Source organism: Lampris incognitus, chromosome 16 (assembly GCF_029633865.1).
Source record: "Lampris incognitus isolate fLamInc1 chromosome 16, fLamInc1.hap2, whole genome shotgun sequence".
In the NCBI taxonomy this organism is placed as follows: Eukaryota; Metazoa; Chordata; class Actinopteri; order Lampriformes; family Lampridae; genus Lampris; species Lampris incognitus.
Window position 1 is genome coordinate 19,340,746 of NC_079226.1, and position 22,497 is coordinate 19,363,242.

Below are 22,497 nucleotides of genomic sequence, written 5' to 3' on the forward strand. Positions count from 1 at the left end.
ACTCAGAGAGATGCTGACGGTCTCCAAGTCAACCTGAGCCGGCACACTTCATGAGGGGAAAGACAAGGTGAGGCTGGAGGGATTCTGCCGTGGAAGTATCTAACAGGGTGCAGCAAAGACCGGTTAGGTGTTAATCACGAAACCTTCTGTCTGTACAGATGACAAAAGCTGGCACCCAAAATCTGCCCACAGATGGCCCACTGAAAACACCGAGTACCACGAGGCGGGGGGGGGGCTGGGGTAGATGGGCTGCTGGTGTCTCACCGCACATCATTAATCTCCCTGGAACAAGCAGTCAGGTCTAACTTCAAGATATGACTGATATCCACGACTAGACCATACAAGAGAGACGGAGAGGCTTCTAGATCCGGCCTGTGGCAGCAAAGGTTATCCAGAGATGTTTGCAGCATGCACGGCACGTTGGTCAAATCAATCCTTGTCGTAGACACATTAGCTATGATATCTGAGCCCGGCACATATCCAGTCCTGAGCTCTCTCTCTTCCATGAACCCAGGGTTTTATTTCACACGGTGAGGGGAAACAACAAGTGTTTGCGGTTTCCTGGATTTCTCATCTGCACAGAAACTGCAGTCTGCAATTCTCATCCGACAATCGGAAAAGGGATAGTGGTCGTCAGAGCACAAGCAGAGATAATCAGCGGCGGGTTTTAATCAAATCAAGGGTGTGTTCAGTCAGAGAAATAATTGCCAACGAAACAGCATGTGCCACAGCAAACTGAATTGAAACTAGTAAGATGAGGCTTTTCATCAAATCAAGGGTGAAAGAAAGCCGGTTGGCTTCAGAGCGAGTCAAGCGGGATCGACCCGGGGCGGCTTTGATAAAATGAACCTTGCAGATGAAATCACCCCTGTCAAGACAGATCATTAAGTTGTGGTATCAATCTCATTTTCGCTAAACCCACAGCAGACAGCCTCATCGCTGGCAAGCGCACCAGAAAAATGGTAAGAAATGACAAATATTGATCCAGATTTCATACTACAATGTGTCAACAAAACAAAAAAAACCTGCCATGTTATCTTGTCTTGACCCATCCTCACAATAAGCAACCCCTGAGGCTTCGCTTGCAGATTTATGTCACACGTTATATTCTAATGCAACAATTTACAAAGGTGCCTTGATGACTAGTTTCAGTTTGAATAAAGCTCAAGACCACCACCATGTGGTCGAAGGGATACACTGCATTGAGATAAGACGAGCGCAGGGCCGGGGTTATAGCATTTTCTCACTCCCCTGCAGAATCTGATTCCCCTCGGCGTGAGGCTAGGCTAGGTTAGGTTAGGCTACCCCTAGCTGCCCCCCCCCAACCCAACACCACCCGAACCAACCATAGCCCCTAACCGCCCCAACCCCCGCCCCCCCCGGACTCCAACACTAACCCGCTAACTTTAAACCGCCCCCCCGGAACAACCCTAACCCAGAACCCTGGAACACTAACCCCCTAAACCTAACCCCTTCACACCAAGGGGAGTCAGATTCTGCGGGGGAGTCGGGAAATTCTATAACACCGGCTTTCAGTCCAGAGGATCGACACACAGCTGCAAAGAATCCGGATGTTTATAATCACTCATACTGTACTGACTCGTACTCACAAGTACTCACATCTGAAGTGTAGAGAAAATATGTGAGACCTACAGCACCTTGGTGTGTGTGTGTGTGTGTGTGTGTGTGTGTGTGTGTGTGCGCGCGCGTGCGTGCGTGTTGAGGCAGGAATATGGTGTCACATGGTGGCCTCGGGACAAAGTAATAATTATGATTGTGCCTCAGTGTTATTCACAATTAAAGGCATATGAGATTTTTAGCAACTGAGACGTTTTTGAAAATAAATTTTTAAAAAAAAGAACTTGGCTGAAAATGCACATTGTTGTATTGGCTGACTGCGGGTGTGATGTGACTCCTCCACCCTGAGTGAACCCCCTGCATGACATGAAAATGAGATCCACTCCCGTTCTTTTCAAAAGAGTTTGGCGAGTGATGTGGGGAAAGAAATGAACAACAGAACGCAACCTTTCCATTAGGTTCACCCAGAGTGCTTTGTGAAGCAATGACAAGAAAAGAAAAAGAAAACAGCTTTTAAAATAGTCTTTGATGTGGTTAGCGAAATTAAAGACACATCTTTGGAAAAATCTAACTGCCAAGCCGAGGTAAAATATCAGAAGAATATCTAACCCAGGGTTACTTACACAGGCCAAAGTGTATTTTCCCCCCAGACAACTCAATGCTTGCTCATCGTTGATCGTCAATATACATTTTTCAATAACCCTGAGAAATTGTCTGTATGACAACTCTCATGAGAGCAAACTGGCCATCACCACTTTTCCTCCGTTCACTTACCCCTTCTGTAAGTGCTGTTGCATAAATGCTCTATGTTCGTCATTCATAATTGATCCCATAATTTCACACTGTAGTGAATTCGGGGGGGGGCAGCATAGGAAACACCGCAGCTGGGACGCGAACTCGGATCTTCCGCACCACGGGCGACGACGTTAACCAGTCGACTACAGGGTCTGACCTGTTAGCCACCGGTAGCGAGTCTATTTATCCGTGCACGTTACAATACAATAAATAAATAAGTTATTTGCTGTAAGGTTCAAACTTAAATCTGATGTGATTTGATGGGGCAGTAAATTCATTTGTTACAATTGAAATACAACAAGGCACACGCTCAGGCACATAAAAGGCAGCCTGACACAACGCTCGGGTCCTGACACCTGCGATAAGAGAAATGCATTCCTGCCATGGCTGCTGAACCGTGCTTATTTGAAGACTGTTTCGTAGAATAGAAAGTTTTGTAGTGCTGCATATGGTGAGCTCATGTCTCTCATGAGGCTCCGCTGTATTTCATTAAAGGTCAATTATTGACGTCTGAAGCCAAAGCAGACAGTCAAGACACTTTCGAAAGACTCCCGAGGACGTAAGAACCTCTTTTCACGACAAGCGGCCAACGAGGTAATTTGTTCTACGTGTAGAATGCCTTTGTTTCATGTTCGCGCTCAGCACCATTTTGTATTTTCATTTATTTTCATGGTATGTACTGGATGATTTGTTGATGTATTTTATATTGTCGCGAACCCGGGTCTCCCGCACCACCTGCGACTGCGGTAACCAGTCACCTAAAGGGTCCGTGGTCGTTATAATGTCCCCTTCCTTTGGGATTCGCGTCCCCGCGAATCGCCACAGTCAGGACGCCAACCTGGGGCTCCCACACCGCGGGCAACAACGTGTACGTTATTCGTGTACGTTCAGACTCGGTAGCCCTTGGCTAACGGGTCGGACCCTTTAGGTGACTGGTTAGCGCAGTCGTACGTGGTGTGGGGGACCTGGGTTCGTGTTCCGGCTTCGGCGGTTCCCAGCTGCCCCCGAATTCGCTATAATATTATGTTCATTCGCAAATATAGTTCTCACGGCGTGACTAAGGCGTGGATGTATCAGAAAAACGAGACGTGCCCAAGCAGTAAATGCCCGTTTCAAAGAACCGACCCGGGTCTGTGTTGTCATGAAGAGCGCCACACCTCCTGTTTGCTGTTTGCCTGAGCTGCCGAAGGGTTTAATCAGCCACACGCGGTTGGTTTGGCTTCACACTGTTGTTATCTTGGGTGAAATATGGCCCAACTGGGTTGAAACGCAACATGTCTGTTTTTAAACGGCAGGTATCTCGAGGGACATTTGACCTGCAGTTGTGCACAGCTCTGCCTTTTGTGGACACCCAAGACGTTTGGACGAACAGAGAAATGATGTTCAATCATCTTTGTTGTCAATTTGCAGCCAAAGATTCCTCTTTGAGGGGCGGCACAGTGGCACGTTCGCCTCACAGCAAGAGGGTCCTGGGTTCGAGCCCCGGGGTAGTCCAACCTTGGGGATCGTCCTGGGTCGTCCTCTGTGTGGAGTTTGCATGTTCTCCCCTACATAGGCCGGGTGCTTCGGTTTGCTCCCACAGTTCAAAGACATGTAGGTCAGGTGAATCTGCTGTACTAAATTGTCCCTAGGTGTGTGTGTGTGTGTGTGTGTGTGTGTGTGTGTGTGTGTGTGTGTGTGTGTGTGTGTGTGTGTGTGTGTGTGTGTGTGTGTGTGTGTGTGTTGGCCCTGTGATGGACTGGCAGCCTGTCGAGGGTGTCTCCCCATCTGCTGCCCAATGACTGCTGGGATAGGCTCCAGCATCCCTGTGACCCCGAGAGCAGGATAAGCGGTTTGGATAATGGATGGAATTGATGGCATTCCTCTTTGAGTCGACCCACCCCACCATCACCGCCACCACCCTCCCTGTCTTTCTCTAGCACCCTTACTCCTGCAACCTTCAGATTTTGTTATCGCCAGCGAAGGAAAATCCTACAGCAGCCATACCAACATGTACCCTGGTTCTGCTGCATGACAGAAGCTCAGCAGGTGTGGGCTTGGCCTAGTACCTAGATGGGAGACCTCCTAGGGAAAGGAGTTACTGCTGGAAGTGGTGTTGGTGGGCCAATAGGGGGCAGTCTTCCCTCTCTCTGATCCTAATAAAACAACATCCATCTATCCAAACCGCTTATCCTGCTCTCAGGGTCGCGGAGATGCTGGAGCCTATCCCAAAAACAACAAAAGTGCAGTGACTGTGACTGCAGTAGGAGATGCTGTCCTTTGGATGAGACATCAAACCGAGGTCCTAGCTCCCTTTGGTCATCAAAGATCTCGTGGCACTTAGCAGAAAGAATAGGGGGTCCCACGGTGTCCTGGCAAAATTCCCAACCTGGCTCTCTCCATCTGGCCCCCTAATTTGCTCAATGACTCCTCCCTCTCCACCTCAAGCTGATGTGTGGTGAGCAGTCTGGTGCACAATGGCTGCCGTGCATCACCCAGGTGGGTGCTACACACTGGTGGTGGTTAAGGTGAGTGTCCCCCCTTCAATGTGGGTGTCTAGATAAAGCGCTGTATAAATGTAATCCATCATTATCATTATTTGAAGTGATGCATATGGAAGGTAGGCGGGCATTTGGCAAAAGTTGGAAGGAGCTAGACAAAACAATGCTGCATGATTACATTGGGGCATTTGCTGCTTGCTGGAGAACAGAAATCCAGTAAGGAGATCACTGCCAGATTATGGGACACAAGGTTCACATCAGAACATTTTTCCATGCTACCATGTCACTTCCCAACCTAGAAAACATTTGATTTAGCCATTTTGAGATAAGGCCTAGTGACTATAAAAAAGAGTGTATTACTTTCATTGAATATGTTTGCAACAGATGTTAGGAGTGCTTGCCGTGTATCTCAAGCACAGGTCACTTGAGATACAGGACTTTTAGGGAGGCTGCTTTTTATACATGTTAATGAGTTCATGCAAATGAACTACTATGCAAAACACTACATGTTCGATGCCTCATGTCTCACTGGTTTTATTTTAGTTTACTCATAGCACGCACCTATTCTGTTACACCTTTAATATTGCTCATACTTGGATTTGCAGTCATACACCTAATTTTGCTTTTTATACCTATTTAGTTTTCGATGTCTTATTGTATACTTAGCTCTATGCTAATTTACTCTTTTATAATCACACATGTATATGTTGTGTCGCTGAGAGCAACGTATCAAGGCAAATTCGTTGTACATGATCACACATGGGCAATAAAAAGGGACTTGATTTGACTCATCTTATCTTACATAGGGAGTCCTGCGTACCTTGTGCAATGTCAGAAATGAAGCAACTTAGTGATATCCAGATAGCCTCTCTGCTGGTCCTCCCCCCCCTTTTTCTCCCCAATTGTACTTGGCCAGTTACCCCACTTTTCTGAGCTGTCCCGGTTGCTGCGCCACCCCCTCTGCCAATCCGGGAAGGGCTACAGACTACCACATGCCTCCTCTGATACATGTGGAGTCGCCAGCCACTTCTTTTCACCTGACAGTGAGGCGTTTTGCCAGGGGGACATGGTGAGTGGGACGATCATGCAATTCCCCCCAGTTCCCCCTCCCCCCTGAACAGGCACCCCGACTGACCAGAGGAGGTGCTAGTGCAGCGACCAGGACACATACCCACATCCAGCTTCCCACTCACAGACACGGCCAACTATGTCTGTGGGGACGCCTGACCAAGCCGGAGGTAACACGGGTATTTGAACTGGCGATCCCCGTGTTGGCAGGCAACGGAATAGACTGCTACGCTACCCGGACGCCCCAGCCTCTCTGCTGTTTGGACCCAGATAGCCTCTCTGCTGTTTGAACGCGGATAGCATCTCTGCTGTTTGTGGACAGTGTTGTCCTGTTGATATTGTGCACTAGAGCATTTTCCAGCTGTGATGAGAACCACCACCTCTGAATCAGTTCAGATATATCTATATGGTCCTCCACAATAAAAAGCTGGATCATTCCATCCAGGTGTGGATTGGGCTTCTGCTTGAGATGTAATTAAGTTATCATTGGGTTTCATTCAGGAGTGCGGGTAAGAGGTAATGTGAGGTTGACAGTGGCACGGTGGATGCAGCAAAGCAGACGCCGTACCAGACTGTCACAGTAAAGGAAGCAGCTGAGCAAGCTAAACTCATGGCTGAAAGGATGAGATTGTAAATACAAGCTGTGGAAATTAGGTTTCTCTTTAGAGTTACCAGGTGCATCCATAAATGGAAAAATAGTTCATTGATGGACGGTCGGGTGGTTGAATGGATAGATGGATGGGTGGATGGATGGATGGAATCGGTTAAATCCTCAGAGATGCAAGAAAGCTGCACAGAGTTGATGAAATTACCATTAAAACAAACTAGAGATTTGAGGGATGAGAGAAAACTGATGTTAAAAGTAAAATGACCAAATGTCGAATAAACGAAAGTTTTGTGTTCACAGGCCATTCATACCATCAAAGTAACCACAATGTCCAGGGCAGTTTAAGAATTTATATGGATGGATGGATGGATGGATGGATGATAGATAGATAGATAGATAGATAGATAGATAGATAGATAGATAGATAGATAGATAGATAGATAGATAGATAGAAAGAAAAATTTGAAATAGATGGAATATATGCATAACTCCTCTCATTTCATTCCCCATGTCCATGTCTGGATCTCAGTGAGTCTTTGTATAATGGACTCCCAGAGGTCATGTTGCTCATCTTGTCAGTCTGTGCTGACGAACCTTCTCAGGCACTTCTCAATGAATGGGTTTGTGTTGTTGTTGCTTTTTCTTATATTGTAGAAATTGCAGGAAAGTAGAGATGGACAAGTTCTCTAATTGACTACACAAACCCGTGTCATTTATTCTTCCGTACAAAATCACAATACGAGCAACATGGCATTGCTCCATAATCCTAGTCCTCGCTCTGCCCTGTCAACCCAGAAACCTTTTCTTAAAGGGCCTGTGTCTACCTAACAGAGAATGTCAACCAATTATGGTGAATTGTGCCCATATAGTCCGCTACATACGTCCCCCCAGAATTCACCATAATAAAAAAAGTCAACGTGGAGGGGGGCGGATGGCCTGGCCACAACGGCTTCGCCGAACAGGTGCGGAGGCTGGGGTGCCTACAGGAGGGGCCTTAAGGACCCTGCGGCGGTGTGGGGGTAGGGCAGGTGGTGGAGGAACCTTAGGGGCCTTATTGGGGGGTGGGGGCAGGGTAGGAGGGGGCCCCTGCTGTGGGGGCTGGGTAAGTCCAACAGGTCGGTCCAAGTCCAGGTGAGCCAGTTTGAAGCGATCTACTGAAATGCACTCTGGCTTGTCTGGCTTGAAATGCACTCTGGCTTCCACGACAAAGTGCTTGTTTCCGGTCTCCAGGACGCAGAATGGCCCTTCGTAGGGAGGCTGCAGGGGTCCACATTGGGCGTCATGGCGGATGAAAACGTAGTCTGCCAACTGCAGACTTGTGGGGATGTGAGACTGTGGGAGGCCATGTTGCGAAGTGGGGACCAGTGCGAAAGCTCTGGCGTTACCCAGGAGCGTGGTCCGTTGATGGGATGCAGACCAGTGAGCTGTGGTGTTGGGGACGAAATCCCTTGGGACCGGCGGCGGCTGTCCGTAAACCAGTTCAGCGGACAAGGACTGGAGGTCCTCCTTAGGGACAGTCCTGAGGCCCAGCATGACCCATGGGAGCCTGTCGACCCAGCTGCTATCCTTGAGGCTGGCCTGAAGAGCAGCCTTCATAGAGTGATGAAACTGTTCACACAACCCATTGGCCTGCGGGTGGTACGAAGTGGTGCGGTGGAGCTTCACCCCTATGCTCTCTGCAACTGCGTTCCAGAGCTCAGGTGCAAACTGTGAGCCCCCGTCCGAGGAGAGGTCAGATGGGGTGCTGAACCAGGCGACCCAGGTCCTGATGAATGCCCAGGCTACGTCGGTGAACGTCGTCGATTGACAGTGGGACGGCTTCTGGCCATGGAGTGGTCCTGTCCACCATGGTGAGGAGGTAAGTAAAACCATGGCAGGGGGGCAGGGGGACCACTAGGTCCACGTTTACGTGGTCGAACCTCCTTTTGGGCACCGGGAACTGTACCAGGGGGGCTCTGGTGTGGCGGTGCACTTTAGAGCGCTGGCACTCCAAGCAGGTGTCAGCCCAGTCTCTCACATCTTTTTTGAGCCCGTGCCAGACCAACTTGGCTGCCACTAGTCTTTGAGACGACTTTTTGCCAGGGTGGGAGAGGCCATGGACAGTGTCGAAAACACGCCGCCTCCAGCCAGTGGGAATGATGGGCCGGGGCTGACCCGTGGAGACGTTGCACAGGAGCGTGGTGCCAGCGTCTTCGAAAGCCACGTCCTCTAACTGCAGCCCTGTGACAGCCATCCTGAAAGCCTGCACATTCGGGTCGGTGGCCTTGTCAGCTGCCATGCGGGCATAGCCAAGACCCAAGTGGACGTCACCTGCAATGGCCCGGGAGAGGCAGTCGGCGACAAGGTTGGTCTTGCCACCAACGTGCTGTACGTCCGTGATGAACTCCGAGATGGAGAGCTGTCGTTGCTGGCGGGCGGACCACAGCTCAGCCACCTTGGCCATGGTGAACGTCAGTGGTTTGTGGTCCACAAATGCCGTGAACTGGCGGGCCTCCAGCAGGGAACGGAAATGTCGAACGGCGAGGTAGAGAGCAAGGAGCTCCCGATCGAAGGTGCTATACTTCTGTATGCTGGGGCGTAACTGTTGGCTGAAGAAAGCAAGCGGCTGCTAAGCACCGTTCACCCACTGCTTGTGCGCCACCCTGACTGCATACCGCTCCGACTGCGTAGTGGGTGAACGGCGCTTCAGACTATAGTCCGAAGTGTCTGTAGTAATGGCAATCGGAGCCTTGGGTGATGGGTGCGCCAGCATTGTTGCGTCAGCCAGAGCAGTCTTAGTGTCCACAAACGCCTTGTCCCTCTCCGCAGACCAGTCCAAGGTGTGTTTGGTGGCCATGCCTTTCAGGGCCTCATACAGGGGTCGCGTGAGTTGAGCAGCTCGGGGGATAAAGCGGTGGTAAAAGTTCAACCATGCCGAGGAAGTCCAGTAGGGACTTGACTGTGAGCGGTCGTGGTAAGTTCACGATGGCGTCCACCTTTGACAGGAGGGGTACCGCCCCGTCTTTGGTGACTCAGTGTCCGAAGAAGTCGATGGTTGTCAGCCCAAACGGCATTTGGCTGGATTGACGATCAGCCCATGCTGGCTGAGCCGCTCGAAGAGAGTCCGGAGGTGGGACAGGTGTTCCGCTTTGGAGGTGCTGGCGAAGAGGATGTCGTCTAGATAGACGAAAACAAAAGGCAGGTCCCGCAGCACCAAATCCATGAGGCGCTGGAATGTCTGCGCGGCGTTCTTGAGGCCGAACGGCGTGCGCAGGATCTCGAAAGGTCCAAATGGGGGGATCACCGCCGTTTGAGGGATATCCAGTGGGTGGACGGACACCTGATGGTATCCACGGACGAGGTCCACTTTGGAAAAGATGACTTTCCCCGCCAGGTGGGCGGGAAAATCCCGGATGTGTGGGACTGGGTACCGGTGTCGTCGTATTGTTGAGTCGACGGTAATCACCGCACGGGAGCCACCTGCCGCCAGGCTTCGGGACGATGTGGACGGATGGAGCCCACGGGCTGTTGGAGCGGCGAATGATGCCGAGACGCTCCATATACTCGAACTCCTCCTGGCGGCGGTGAGCTTGCCCGGGCTGAGGCGCCGAGCCCGAGCATAGACTGGTGGGCCAGTGGTGGTGATGTGGTGCTCCGGTGCTCCACTCCGTGCTTGGCGGTGGAAGACGAGAAGGTGGGCTGCGTGAGGACCGGGAACTCAGCGAGACGCCGGAGAAATTCGTCTGCGGCGGAGAGCATGCTAGACAGTCTGATGGAGTCCGCTCCGCTGAGTACACGCATACGAGCAGAAATTGACAGCGTCGATCAAGCGGCGGTTTTTGACATCCACCAGCGGCGCATAGGAAATCCGCGCCGAGGAGGGGGACGGCCAGTTTTGCCGTGATAAAGTCCCAACCGAACCGCTGTCCTCCGAAACACAGCTCCACGTACGTAGTTCTATAAGTGCGGATGGGGCTGCCATTAGCGGCTTCCATGGGGGGGGGGGGGGCATATCCGCAGGACAGGATGTCTACTCTCGATGCGGGCAGGAAGCTCCTCTTCGCCGGCCAGAGCACGACAGTCCGTGATGGCTAAAGCAGCTCGTACATGAGAAGGCAGCTGTCGCAGAAACAGTTGGATGAAGAGGAAGTAGGGCTTCTGCTCTCCCAGGAGATCCAGCATGTTGTCCATAAGTTCAGACGGCTTACTGTCACCGAGACCTTGTAAAGCAAAAAGCCGGCTGGCCCGCTCAGCGTCAGAAAGTTCAAAAGTTTTCAACAGGTGAGCCTTGAGTGTCTCGTATTTATCCTGCTGCGGAGGATTTTTGAGGAGGCTCACCACTCTGGTTGCTGTTGAACTGCCGAGAGCCGACACCACATAATAGTATTTTGTGGCGTCCGCGGTGATTTCCCACAATGCGAACTGAGCTTCTGTCTGGGCGAACCAAACCGAGGCTGACGACTCCCAGAACTCCGGCAGCTTGAGAGAAACTGCATTAGTAGTCATGTTCACCAGTTTGGAAATTGCAGGAAAGTAGAGACGGACAAATTGTCCGGGACAATTTCTCTCATTGACTACACGAACGTGTGTCATTTATCCTTCCGTACAAAATCACAATGCGAGCAACATGGCGCTGCTCCAAACCCTGTCAACCTGGAAACCCTTTCGTAAAGGGCCCGTGTCTACCTTACGTAGAACGTCAACCAATTATGGCAAATTGGGCCCATAGTCCGCTACAATATCCATGTTATTAACCATATAGTAGTGTAACCGAGCTATTTTCTCGCCCGGTGCGGGATTCGACACGGGGTGTACTGCACCACAAGGCGACATCACTAACCGCTCGACTAAAGGGTCAGACCCTAGTCGATCGGCCAGTGGGTCTTATTAGTAGTTTACAGTCGTCACCCTCTCCCGGAAGCGCGCCCTCGCGCTTTGTTATTCCCACGCTCCGAAGAGACTTCTGAGAATCTGCACGCTTCCGGATCCCACCGCTGCCACCAATGTAACCGAGCTATTTTCTCGGCCGGTGCGGGATTCGACACGTGGTGTACTGCACCACAAGACGACATCACTAACCGCTCGACTAAAGGGTCAGACCCTCTAGTCGATCGGCCAGTGGGTCTTATTAGTAGTTTACAGTAGCACTGATTTGATTCTTGAATTGGAGAACCAGGTTTTAATATGAGTTTTGTCATTTCTGGAGCGCCACACTTCCCTCAGTAAGACATAGGATGCTCAGACCTTTTGCATCCCGGCCTTCACATCTTCCTCGGTCCCCACGCTGGTTGGTAGTGATTCCTTCCCCCAGGGAGATAAAGGAGTCCACATCCCCAAATGCTTTCTCTCTGAGAGTGACATGGCTGGATGATTTGGTGTTGACTTTTAGGATGTGGATTTTTTTCCCTCTACAAACGAATATTATGCATTGTCTAGCATTCTATATATTGTTTTGTAGAGACCCTTCCACATACTATTTTGCAGGTATTTTAGATTTCAGTATGAGCTTGGACACCTAGCCACAAAGAAAATGTTTTTTTTACAAGAGCTGTATACGTGTTACTAGTTGTTTGCGACACCTCGGCTGCAATAACTGATGCATCCAGCAGAGGGCAGAGCAACACCATGTATCAGTATTTCAGTGTCTGACGATGTTTCAACTCGCCAATCCAAGCGGTGAGCCAAGGCCAAAAAGATCCTTATGTACTTAATCCCACCAATGAAATCACATTGCTTCTAACACCCCCAAAATAAATTGAATGTTAATATTGCATTAGCCAAAATCTTTCATAAGCCCACTCTGATCTTACTTTGCATGGATTTAGATGATCTTATGATCGTCTTCAGTGAGTAGTCTGTCCATCATACGGGATATTGTGAATTACCTCGTCATATCCACCTTAACAGCTTGATCTTCGACAAATCTCGTCTATCAAAACCATCCATTCCACTTTCACAGGATTTAAAAAGCTTAAGTTTGGAGGAATTATCCTCACTCTGCATATGTCTTGAACTCAATAACTGAATTAGACTTAGGGTCCACAGAGGCAAGAGCTTTGTCTGTCCCAAATGTTATGACCTTGTGTGGTTCTGGGGCTCCACGAGAGAGACTTCAACAGATTTGTCAGAGTATTAGGAATGCTACAAGCTCATAGACTACCCCAGTTTATGTCTGGAACTGACCAGACCCTGACCAGACCCAGACAAGTGTCAGGTTCAGTCTGAGGGCCAATTCAGCAAAGACAGTTTAATTTCAGAACGTTTTCATCACACACGAAACATGACAAACTAATTAGTGGCAGTAAAGTGTTGTAGTAAGTAGGGAAACCGGCCTCCAACCAAAACACCGACGCTCCACTGAGTCTCTACACGGCTCAACAGGTGCAGATCTGCAGCTGCTCCTGCACCCTGACTTTTCAATGAGGGCACAACAATTTTTGCCTCGAGGAATCAATGAACATTCATATTATATGCAAATCAGGGACAAATGTGTATGTGCTGTAGAAAGCTTCTGAGTGCAAGCCCTGCAATATACATGTCCAGTTTGGGCGGCCTCATTGGAAACCATTCCTCAAACACAGTTTTCAGCGCTGTGTTTTTACTCATTGTTTAATCCTTCTACACATGGGTTGTAGTGATTTCACATCTTTCAATTACTCAGTTACCTTTCAATTACTGATTTCATTATCTATCTTAAAGAATGAAGCAGCCCATAATCACAACAATGAAATATATCATCTGGATGTGTATGTATGTGTATGCATAACTATTACATTGACACTCTTAAGTTCATTAAATGCTATCTGTTTAATTCTCTCCACCTACAAATATAATAAGCACCCCCCCCCACGTGCTTGCATACGTATATAGAATTAGAACAGAAGTCAACACTGCAACTCGTGTAGATGAGGCGTAAAGTAAAATGAGGTCTGCAGTGGTTACAACCTCATCTCACGTGTGGCTCAAGTGGCCTGATATGAAGCGTCATGTAAACAGCGAACCAGCTCAGGAAAACGAAGACGGCCAATGCTAACCAGCAAAGCTGATAAACACTCCGGCTAAGTGTGCGGATAAGAGGATGAAGCAGCTTGAGTGTACTGCTGGTAATGGCATCCTTCAAAAGTGATTTTGAATGCAGACTGGGAGGGTGGGGGGGGGGTGTACGTACTTTCTCTCTTTCTCCCATCCCAAAAGTCCCCTATAGTTTAATCTGAGATTGAGAGCTCTCAACTGAGACGGATTACAGGGAGCAGCCGGAGCATGCAGCCAGGGGAGCCGGCTGCTAATGAGCACAGCCAGCGGAGCACTACATGACAACAAAATGACTCTCTGCACAAAAGCGACTACGTATATGAAGTTTAGGAGCTGCTCTCTGGTACCACATCGAGGTTGAGGGGAGATGGGTTAGAGTTTAAATTCACACCTTGCTTTACATCCTCTCTGAAATCTCATTTTCCTTACAGATTTCGACCACTTGATTTGATGAAAGGCGAAATAATCCACCGAATAATGAATGATGAAAGGTGCACGTTTTTTGGGGGGGAAAGCTGGTTTCTGTTTAATGCTCTCCATGTTTAGTGTCATACATTTTATTAAATGAAAACACACATTTGTAAGACTACAAGAAAATGTAATTCAAACTGTTTTTAGTGAGATATTATAATTTCCATCATATATATACAGAGAAATATAGGACAACGTTTACCAAATTCATCATTAACTAACTGTACAAGCCACCGAATCAGGACGCACACTGAAATGGACGGATGGTGCTGAGCTGAGCGAGATGTGGACCTTCTGTCACTAGGAGGTCGTTGTTGGTCATCAGCAGTCCTGATCTATGATCATAAACACTAAATGACGTGATGAAATCTGTCTCATCTGCTTCTATACATAGCTGTGGGAACTACAGACATCATCCTAAACCAGACCAATGGTCTGGTTTCACTAGTAGTGCGTTATAAGCAGCGATGATTTTTAACAGAGGTTGGATGTGAAACAGGAAAAGTGCAATGTTGTTTTACAAGAGACGGCCGAATAAAGTATCTTCTATCAGGAAGTCCAAAGTAACATAGGCCACCTTAAGAATGGGTGAGTTCAGCATCTGATTATTTCCATGCAGGACAAAGTGGGCGACAGTGAATTTTGATGTATCTAGGCCAGGCCGCTACGTCGAAACATTCCTGGGAATGGTGTCTATGGACTCGCCGCCTCCTCGGCTGGACTCAGAGCATCACCGGGTTTCTCCTCGGCGGCTTGTCTTTCCCGTTTGCCCTCCAGCAGTCTGTCACGAGAAACTGTCCCCAGCACTTTGGCACTGTGCTCCTGTGCCTTGGCCCTGAGCGCGGCAATGCTGTTCTCTCTCAGTTCCTCTTTAGAGATGGGGGGTTTGCCCTCCGCTCTCTTCTCCTCCACCTCGCTCTCGTCCGCCCTCTGAGGAGCCGGTTGCTGGGGTGCATCGGGCTTCCCTGTTGGCGTGGCAACTGCCGCTTCTAAGGACTTTTTGTGCATCCCTGCAAAGAATTGCGGGAATTCAGATTTAGAATAGCGTCTGCTGATGGGAAAGCCATCTTGGACTGAAAATAGTAAGCAAAGAAAGTTTAGAATATTAGTATAGAATATGGTTCACAATATGCTCACATGAGGATGGCAGTGCATTACTACATATGGGTCAGTTAATGTATTTTATCTGCTGAGAAGAATCCAACATTTCTATTAACAGTCATGTAGATATTTTTGCTTTCTGTCTCCAACCCCTCAAAAAAAATAAAAAATCTAAAGCAGGATGTGTGTCAAGATTGAAAATATTCACCATGCTTAATACATGTGAATGTCCATTAGTGATTGGGGCACTGTGACCAGTCAGGATGACAATCGTTTGTTTATATGCCATCTCACAACAACCCAGTGTTTAAAGTCTCTGAAATCATCATGATGGAATATAATTGAGACATAAATAAAAGTGTACTGATATTACACGTCCTCATTCGAGACATGTTGGAGGGATGGTATGACAGTAGTCTCACCAAGCAGCCAAGGCGCGCAGGACTCCATGATGCCGTCCTTTGCAGACTTGAGGATGGACTCTGGCAGGGGGATGGAGTGCCTCACCATGGCACCGTACAGTCCATATTCAGCCATCACACTGCTGCGGCCCCAGCACTTCTCCCTCTTCCTCCACTTGGCCCTGCGGTTCTGAAACCACACCTGGAACCGGAGATAGAAACACCCAGAGAAGTCGCCCGGTTACTGCCAACAGGAATCAACAGCGGCCTCGCCGACATTGCTGCTGTGCACCACCGCTATCCATGCTAACTAAGAAGCACGGTGAAGAAATCTATCCCGCTGCAGTTTGCAGCTGACAAAAGGAATATCAGCTTCTTGTTCCGCTGTTTTCTTTGTGCATCTCGCTTTTAGCTTTAAGACGGTTGTTTCAGATATTTGGAAATGTGTTGTGTGAAGCGACCAGCGAGTGCATTTTGATTCAGTCTATTGATTTTCCATTGCAACCCTGGCTACAGGTGTAAGAGATCCCCTGCCTCCTGTCAGGGGTTATCTCCTTTACTCGTGGTGGCAGTAAAGATGTTTGACACGTCAAGACACTTCACTTGGCCACTGCCAACTGGTCCGGCCCCAGGCTACGTGTCAGCTCAGTAAGAGGACAAATTGATTTTATAGCACAACACAGGGCTGTTAAACAGTCTACTTAGCCACCTCTGATGGCTGTGTGTGAGTGCAAAAAAAAAAAAATAAGGAAGGAGGGGCCGGCACCGAGATTCTGGAGAGGAGCACATATTAAATTGAAAAACGATCAGAGTCGTTTTTCCAAGCCATTCTCCGCTAATGCCGATGATAGGCCCCCATTTTATGCAAGATGCTTTTTAGTGAAAAATGGCTTCTCCGACTCTGCCCCTCAAAGGAAGCCCCGGTGTGGGTGGAAGCGCGCGAGGAGAAGCGACCCGGGGGCACGCCGAGGCTGATTGAAAAATAAGTTAATTTCAGAGCCAATCGATGGCGGGCAGGCGGGCAAATATCACGGGAAATTAAACTAGCGGGACTCGGGGGAGCGCCGCTATTGACCCGCGCTAATAAATTCAATGTAGTTATTTCATCTCAACTCCCCGCGTGACGTCGAGAGCCGCCCACCCCCCCTACCCCCGGCACGCGGAGGCGAGCCCGCGTCTGATTTAACTAATTACACCCGACGACAACGCTGGCTGTTAATTTTATTTAGGCTCGGAAGCGGGGCCGCGCAGGCCCGCTCGCCTATTTGTCCATTCATGTATTTATTTATTTATATTTATTATTATTTCTTCGCGGCCGTGGAGCCGGTAATGAGAAGGAAATGAAAAGGCGCGCGGGCAGATGGATGGTCCGGGTCACGCCGCAATCTTCTTCCGCCTTGATAGCCTGATTAGGTCGTTAGCGCTCCTCTCCGAGAACAAATTGTTTCACATCCAACTGCGCCTGATGAGAGATTATCTGCCGTGGCGAGGAGAGAGAGAGAGAGAGAGAGAGAGAGAGAGAGAGAGAGAGAGAGAGAGAGAGAGAGAGAGAGAGAGAGAGAGAGAGAGAGAGGTGTCTTTGTTCAGACGGGAGTGGACCGTCATTGATCAATTTATACGGGCTCGCTTAATATCCCCCCCACCACCCCCACCCCCAAACATCAGAGGGCCAACTATTTGGTAAAAGTGCGCACCAGGCGTCCATCTGTGCGCTACAATTGAAATGCCTCGTTTGCTAAAACGCGTTTTGCCTTCCAAATGTTGCGGCGTTGTGAATTTATAAACACATTAAGCCATCCAAGAACGAAATCGTGAAACGGACCAAGAATGTGCGGAATAGAATAGAACAGAACCCCCCCCCCCCAGTGGGAGCTTCATAGGGTCTACGGGATAATGACATTCACTATCGGAAGGAACCGTCAGTGCTTCGCCTGACATACAAGTGAATAGCCATGCTAACGTGAAGTTTCTGTGAGGCTTAACTTTTTGGGACACAACAGTTTTAACAGACTCCAGGATAAAGAGAAGTGCCCATACAGCAATAATCAGCGGTGCCATAATCACCGCTGGGACATGTAAATTAGCACAGGTAGTGTACGAAGCAAACAAATCCGAATGACTAATGCACATCCCAGTGAACCAGAATAAAGGTTACCAGGCACACAGATGTTTTTCAACAAACGAAAAAATGCTTCACAAAGAAAGACAGGCTATGACAAAATGTTGTGTTTAAAATAAAATAAAATTCAGGGGCCATCCTCAAACACACACTGGATTCAGGCTGGATTTTATATATATATATATATATATATATATATATATATATATATATATATATATATATATATATAGCTTTTTTTCCAGAAACCATCAATGATGTAGATAAAAAAGTGCTCAGCAAATGAGTGGAATATATATATATATATGTAAATGTGATATGAATAACAAGAGGGATGGATGGATGGATAGAGTACAGAGGACAGAGGCTGTTGAATGATACCTGGATTCTGTCCTCCGGCAGCTCTGTCTTCATGGCCAGCATCTCTCTGGCATATACATCCGGGTAGTGTGCTTCATTAAAGGCCTTCTCCAACTCCTCCAGCTGATACGAGGTGAAAATCGTCCTTTGAAAAGAAAACAATTTGGACAACAACTCACCAATGAGCCACGTGTCATGTCCTTAAAGATATGCAGAAAACGACATACTGTCGCATTTCATAAGCACTATGTACCATATAGGCTAATAATAAATAATAAATCAATGTAACAACGCATTATTGTAATAATGTATCAACGTAACAATGTATCATTGTATGGTTGTGTAAAAAAAAAGTATAATTTTTCGATTAAATGTTGAGTTTGAAACGTGGGCCCACGTGCCCATTCCCCCAATACTAAAAAGATAAACAATTGAAAATAATAACTTTAGTGAGTGTGTAATTAACCAGAAACGGAATGAAAACAGGTTAATAAGAATGTACCGTTCCACTTGAAAGCTAAACATACCAGACACAAGAACAGAAAGAAAAAAAATGGACAAACCAATCTTTACATCAAAAGATCTCAGCTTTATGTCTTGATGCATGCGCAATAATCCAGGTAAGAAGATCAAAGGTGGAATCAGTTCATCTGGGTACAACGTTTATAAACGTTTATAAACGTTGTATCCATATGAACTGATTCCACCTTCTTTGATTTTAACTTTATATATCCACAATGAGGCAAAACACACTACAGTACCGAAAGCTCAGTTCCACGTTATTTTGGGGGATTTTTGGAAAAAACATTTTTTTTACGATAAGTGATGATAGAAATAAAAATAGAATTACAGTACTAACCGGTGACGTCTTTTCTTCCGTTTCTTGCTCTGACTTATTGATGACTTTGAGAGTTTTCGTTCATTGGATGACAAATCCTCCGAGTCTGAGTAAAAAAAAAATTTAAAAAAAAATCCAGACCATTACATCAATAATAATCATAATAAAGTCATAATAATGTTTAAAGAAGATAAATGCTAATATTCAAATAACGACATTATCCAAATACACACCTATTTATTAGAGTACACGTCATAATTGACTAATTGACCCATGCACTAAATATCCAGTCCGAACTTGATAGCTAATTTGTTCTGTACATAATAATTCTAACAACAATAATAATAATGCATTGCCTATATTAGGAAATACATATTTTTGATGGCCTTGATGATAAACGTTATAATGACAATGGAGACGTCTGTTGCAGATCACCTGAGCTGGCAGACTGGCTGGCGTCCAGGGAGCCCACGGTCCTGTTGTTGTGGGGTTGCAGGTGAACGTTTTGCGCGTCTGACAGCACCTCCAGGAAGGCCGGCTGGCTGTAAAAGGACGGAATCCCAGCGGGGCCGATTAAGCCCATCCCGACTCCCACACCCGCGGGGCCGAGCACGGACCTGGCGGCGAGCAGGTGCGCCCCGGCTGGCAGCGAGTCCAGCCGCGCGCTCTTCGGGGCCGCGGGCGGCTCTTTGTTCAGCCCCAGGATCTCCTGGATCCCGAAGCCCGTGCACCTGCTGGGCGGATGGGTTGCGCCGCCCTTCGACAGCGTGTGGTGGTTAGCAGCTCCGTTCACACCCAACGCGGTTTTCGATATAGTCAAACTTTCCGATAGCACAGCGCTTTGTTTCCCCGTCATGGCGGTGGTTTTATTTTTTTTATTTTTATTTTTTTTTGTTGTTGTTTTTGTCGGGCCTTTATTCCTCACTTTAGCGTCTCGTAGGATGGTCCCCAGTGCATGATCCACTGTGTAGCCAAACACACAAGAGCCCTTTAGAAAATGGTCCTTTTATCCAACAGGTCCATCCCAGCCAGAGTCAGGACTCAGCAGCCAATCAGCTGCTAGGGACGCTCTTCGGCATTCCTCCGGATCACGGCTGCATTATACGCCCTCCCCGATATGCCGTGCATGTAGCCGAGGATCGCACTCTGGATAAACACGGCACAGCGTAGTCAAACGACAGAAGGGGAAGGAGACATGAGCTGTAACACCACCTGGACGAGCTGCGGACGGGGTTTTCATGAAACAGGCGATTTCACCTCAACGAACCTTACGTCTATAATATCTCGGCTATGAATTACCGCGGACTTTTCGAAAATAAAAATAAAAATAAAAAAAATAATTTAAATGCGAATCGGAACTTGAAGCTACCTCGATGTGTGAGGGTATTTCAGTAGGTGTATATATTGCTTTTCGCTGAGTAGTTTGGCTAGGGTCTCCCCTGGCCATCCGCCGGCTCGCACGGATGGGTAGTCCGACGTGCAGATGCCGGAGAAGCGTCACGTGCGAATGAAAGGGCCTCAGAACGACAGCTGGACCCGAGACCCGTCTCCGCCCGCGTGGGAGCCGCCGAGCGCTAATCCCTCTACTGCATACAGAGCAGATTAAACCAAGGGGACATTTCCCTCGGAAACATGGGAAATGTTTACAGAATTTGGACCACAGGCACGCGGGCCTGGCGAAATACACCGCGCGAGGTGCAGAGTACAGAACATGCACTGCAAATTCAGTGTTTCACCGAAAGGCTAATTATGGTGTGAGAAATAAATAAAACATTGAGGCTAAATTTGGCCTTCTCTAACATCTTGATATAAATAAATAAAATTTAAAAAAAGAAAACCCTACACGGTTCACTATAATTCTTTATAATATTGTTATTCCAATACTTTGTAGGCCTGATGATGTCTTGCATCCTTCTTGTAATGAAAGGGGTTTGGTGGCTATATATGCGCCAAATTAGGCCACACAATGACATGCACAGCTGTATGCTTATTTATCCTGAGCACGTTACAATGTATAGGAGTGGTCGAGCCGTTTGTTTTGGTGGTCCAGGACAAATGACAGTCACAGAACCGAGTCGAATCTCACGGGCTGAAATGACAATAAATGAATCAGCAGCTTCCTCCTCTGGCCGTCATCTCTCTCTCTCTCTCTCTCTCTCTCTCTCTCTCTCTCTCTCTCTCTCTCTCTCTCTCTCTCTCTCTCTCTCTCTCTCTCACACACACACACACACACACACACACACACACACACACACTATAGTTTATTTCTGTATTGAGGGCAGAAACAAAATATTTCCAACACACCGCACGCGAGGGCGTTAATCTCTGGCCTTACTTTATCTGCATTATACTGACGATGCCCACATGCCACCGCTTTCTCAGGCCTCCTCGGAACAAAACAAGCCTATCGGCGCAGATCATTTGTGCTGTTTTGCGAAACGTCACCTTTGCTCAAACTGCCGCTGCCGCTAATAAGGCTCATCACGCCGCCGCCGATGACGCGCGCGATTAGGGCGAGGCGCGCGCGAAACGGGCCCGTTGATTGTGGACTAATGAGGAGGAAACGCCGAACGCCAGACAGCGCATGCTATTAAAATGCGACCCGGCATTATTTCACACGTCTACGCCATTCACGGGACTTACGCAAATTTCCCCTCCATAATGGCACAAAGGCAGGATTACATTTGGATAGATTTACACGAAAGGCTCACGTCTGATCGCACTTGTGACCTCGTGGGCCTAATTTCATATTATGACCAACAGTGTAAAGTGCGATTCAGAATATTTGGGAGAGAATATCGCTGCAACTGGATAGGGCCTATTACGTAACCGGAAATGCCATTAATGAAGAAATCAATGTTATTAAGGTATGCTAATGACACACAAGCCTGCTGGGATCAACCCATCTATTTGAATGGAGGTGTCATGATGACCAGTCTATTACGGATATGTTACTGCCCCCCCCCCCCCCACACGCACACGCACACACACATCGATCATCACTCCCGGTGCAGTACAGAGGGGATTTTTGTTTGTTGGAAAGTATAGTGAAACACTCCTCTCCTCCATGTAGCTTTAAATAATCCATCACCCTGTGAAAATGGCTGCATCCTGATTTACATGCAGAGGAGAAGCTGTCTAACAAGGCTCTAGATTAAGGGAAGATTTAGTTCAGTCATTCGTGTAGATTTGGTTGCCCATCAAAGACCGCAGGATCTGACGGCTGCAGATTAAAAAGCAAACAGCTGTTGGATTTTTTTTGTGTTTATTCGTTGCCCCTTTCCTACTCCTTTCCAACTTCCCATTTCAGCTGTGCCACTTTTTAGGCCTAATGTACTGTACCAGGCCCAGGGTGTCCTCAAGCCTTGCCTCTTGGAGCACGCAGTTATCCCTTTGGGGGGGGGGGGTTCTTCCTAAATTGGAAATGTTAACAGCATCATTATTCCAGTTTCGGATGTGAAGTGGATAAATTCAGTTATTTACAGGAATACTGCAGCCAAACTGCCACAGCCTGCAGTCTAACCTTCGAAGCAAGTGTACGGGACTGCTGCGGGTCACAAGCTGATATGAAAAAAGAGTTGCAAACAAAAACCGCCCTGCACAATGAATATCATAACTCCTCCTCTCATTACGATTGGAAAAGCTCGGCATCTATTTGTGGTAAAGAA

General features: G+C 47.9%; 1 protein-coding gene across 1 annotated transcript; it reads right to left on the bottom strand.

Annotated features, from left to right (window-relative positions):
* Positions 1 to 14,703: 14,703 nt before the first annotated feature.
* vsx2 (visual system homeobox 2) lies at positions 14,704 to 19,831 on the bottom strand. Its single transcript, XM_056295367.1, has 5 exons — positions 19,265 to 19,831; positions 18,851 to 18,935; positions 18,013 to 18,136; positions 15,534 to 15,714; positions 14,704 to 15,083 (listed from the first exon to the last, which is right to left on the bottom strand). Exons 1-5 carry the CDS (start codon positions 19,683 to 19,685, stop codon positions 14,704 to 14,706), a joined length of 1,191 nt encoding a protein of 396 aa, XP_056151342.1. The 5' UTR covers positions 19,686 to 19,831.
* Between the last annotated feature and the right edge of the window lie 2,666 nt (positions 19,832 to 22,497).

Bases quoted from the DNA above. Each gene is read 5' to 3' on its own strand.
- vsx2 (XM_056295367.1), bottom strand. From the start codon at position 19,685: ATGACGGGGAAACAAAGCGCTGTGCTATCGGAAAGTTTGACTATATCG. The intron at 18,936-19,264 runs GTGATCTGCAAC...TTTTTTACTCAG, and splicing joins CAGCCAGTCTGCCAGCTCAG to ACTCGGAGGATTTGTCATCC. The intron at 15,084-15,533 runs GTGAGACTACTG...TACTATTTTCAG, and splicing joins CTGCGCGCCTTGGCTGCTTG to TCCAAGATGGCTTTCCCATC.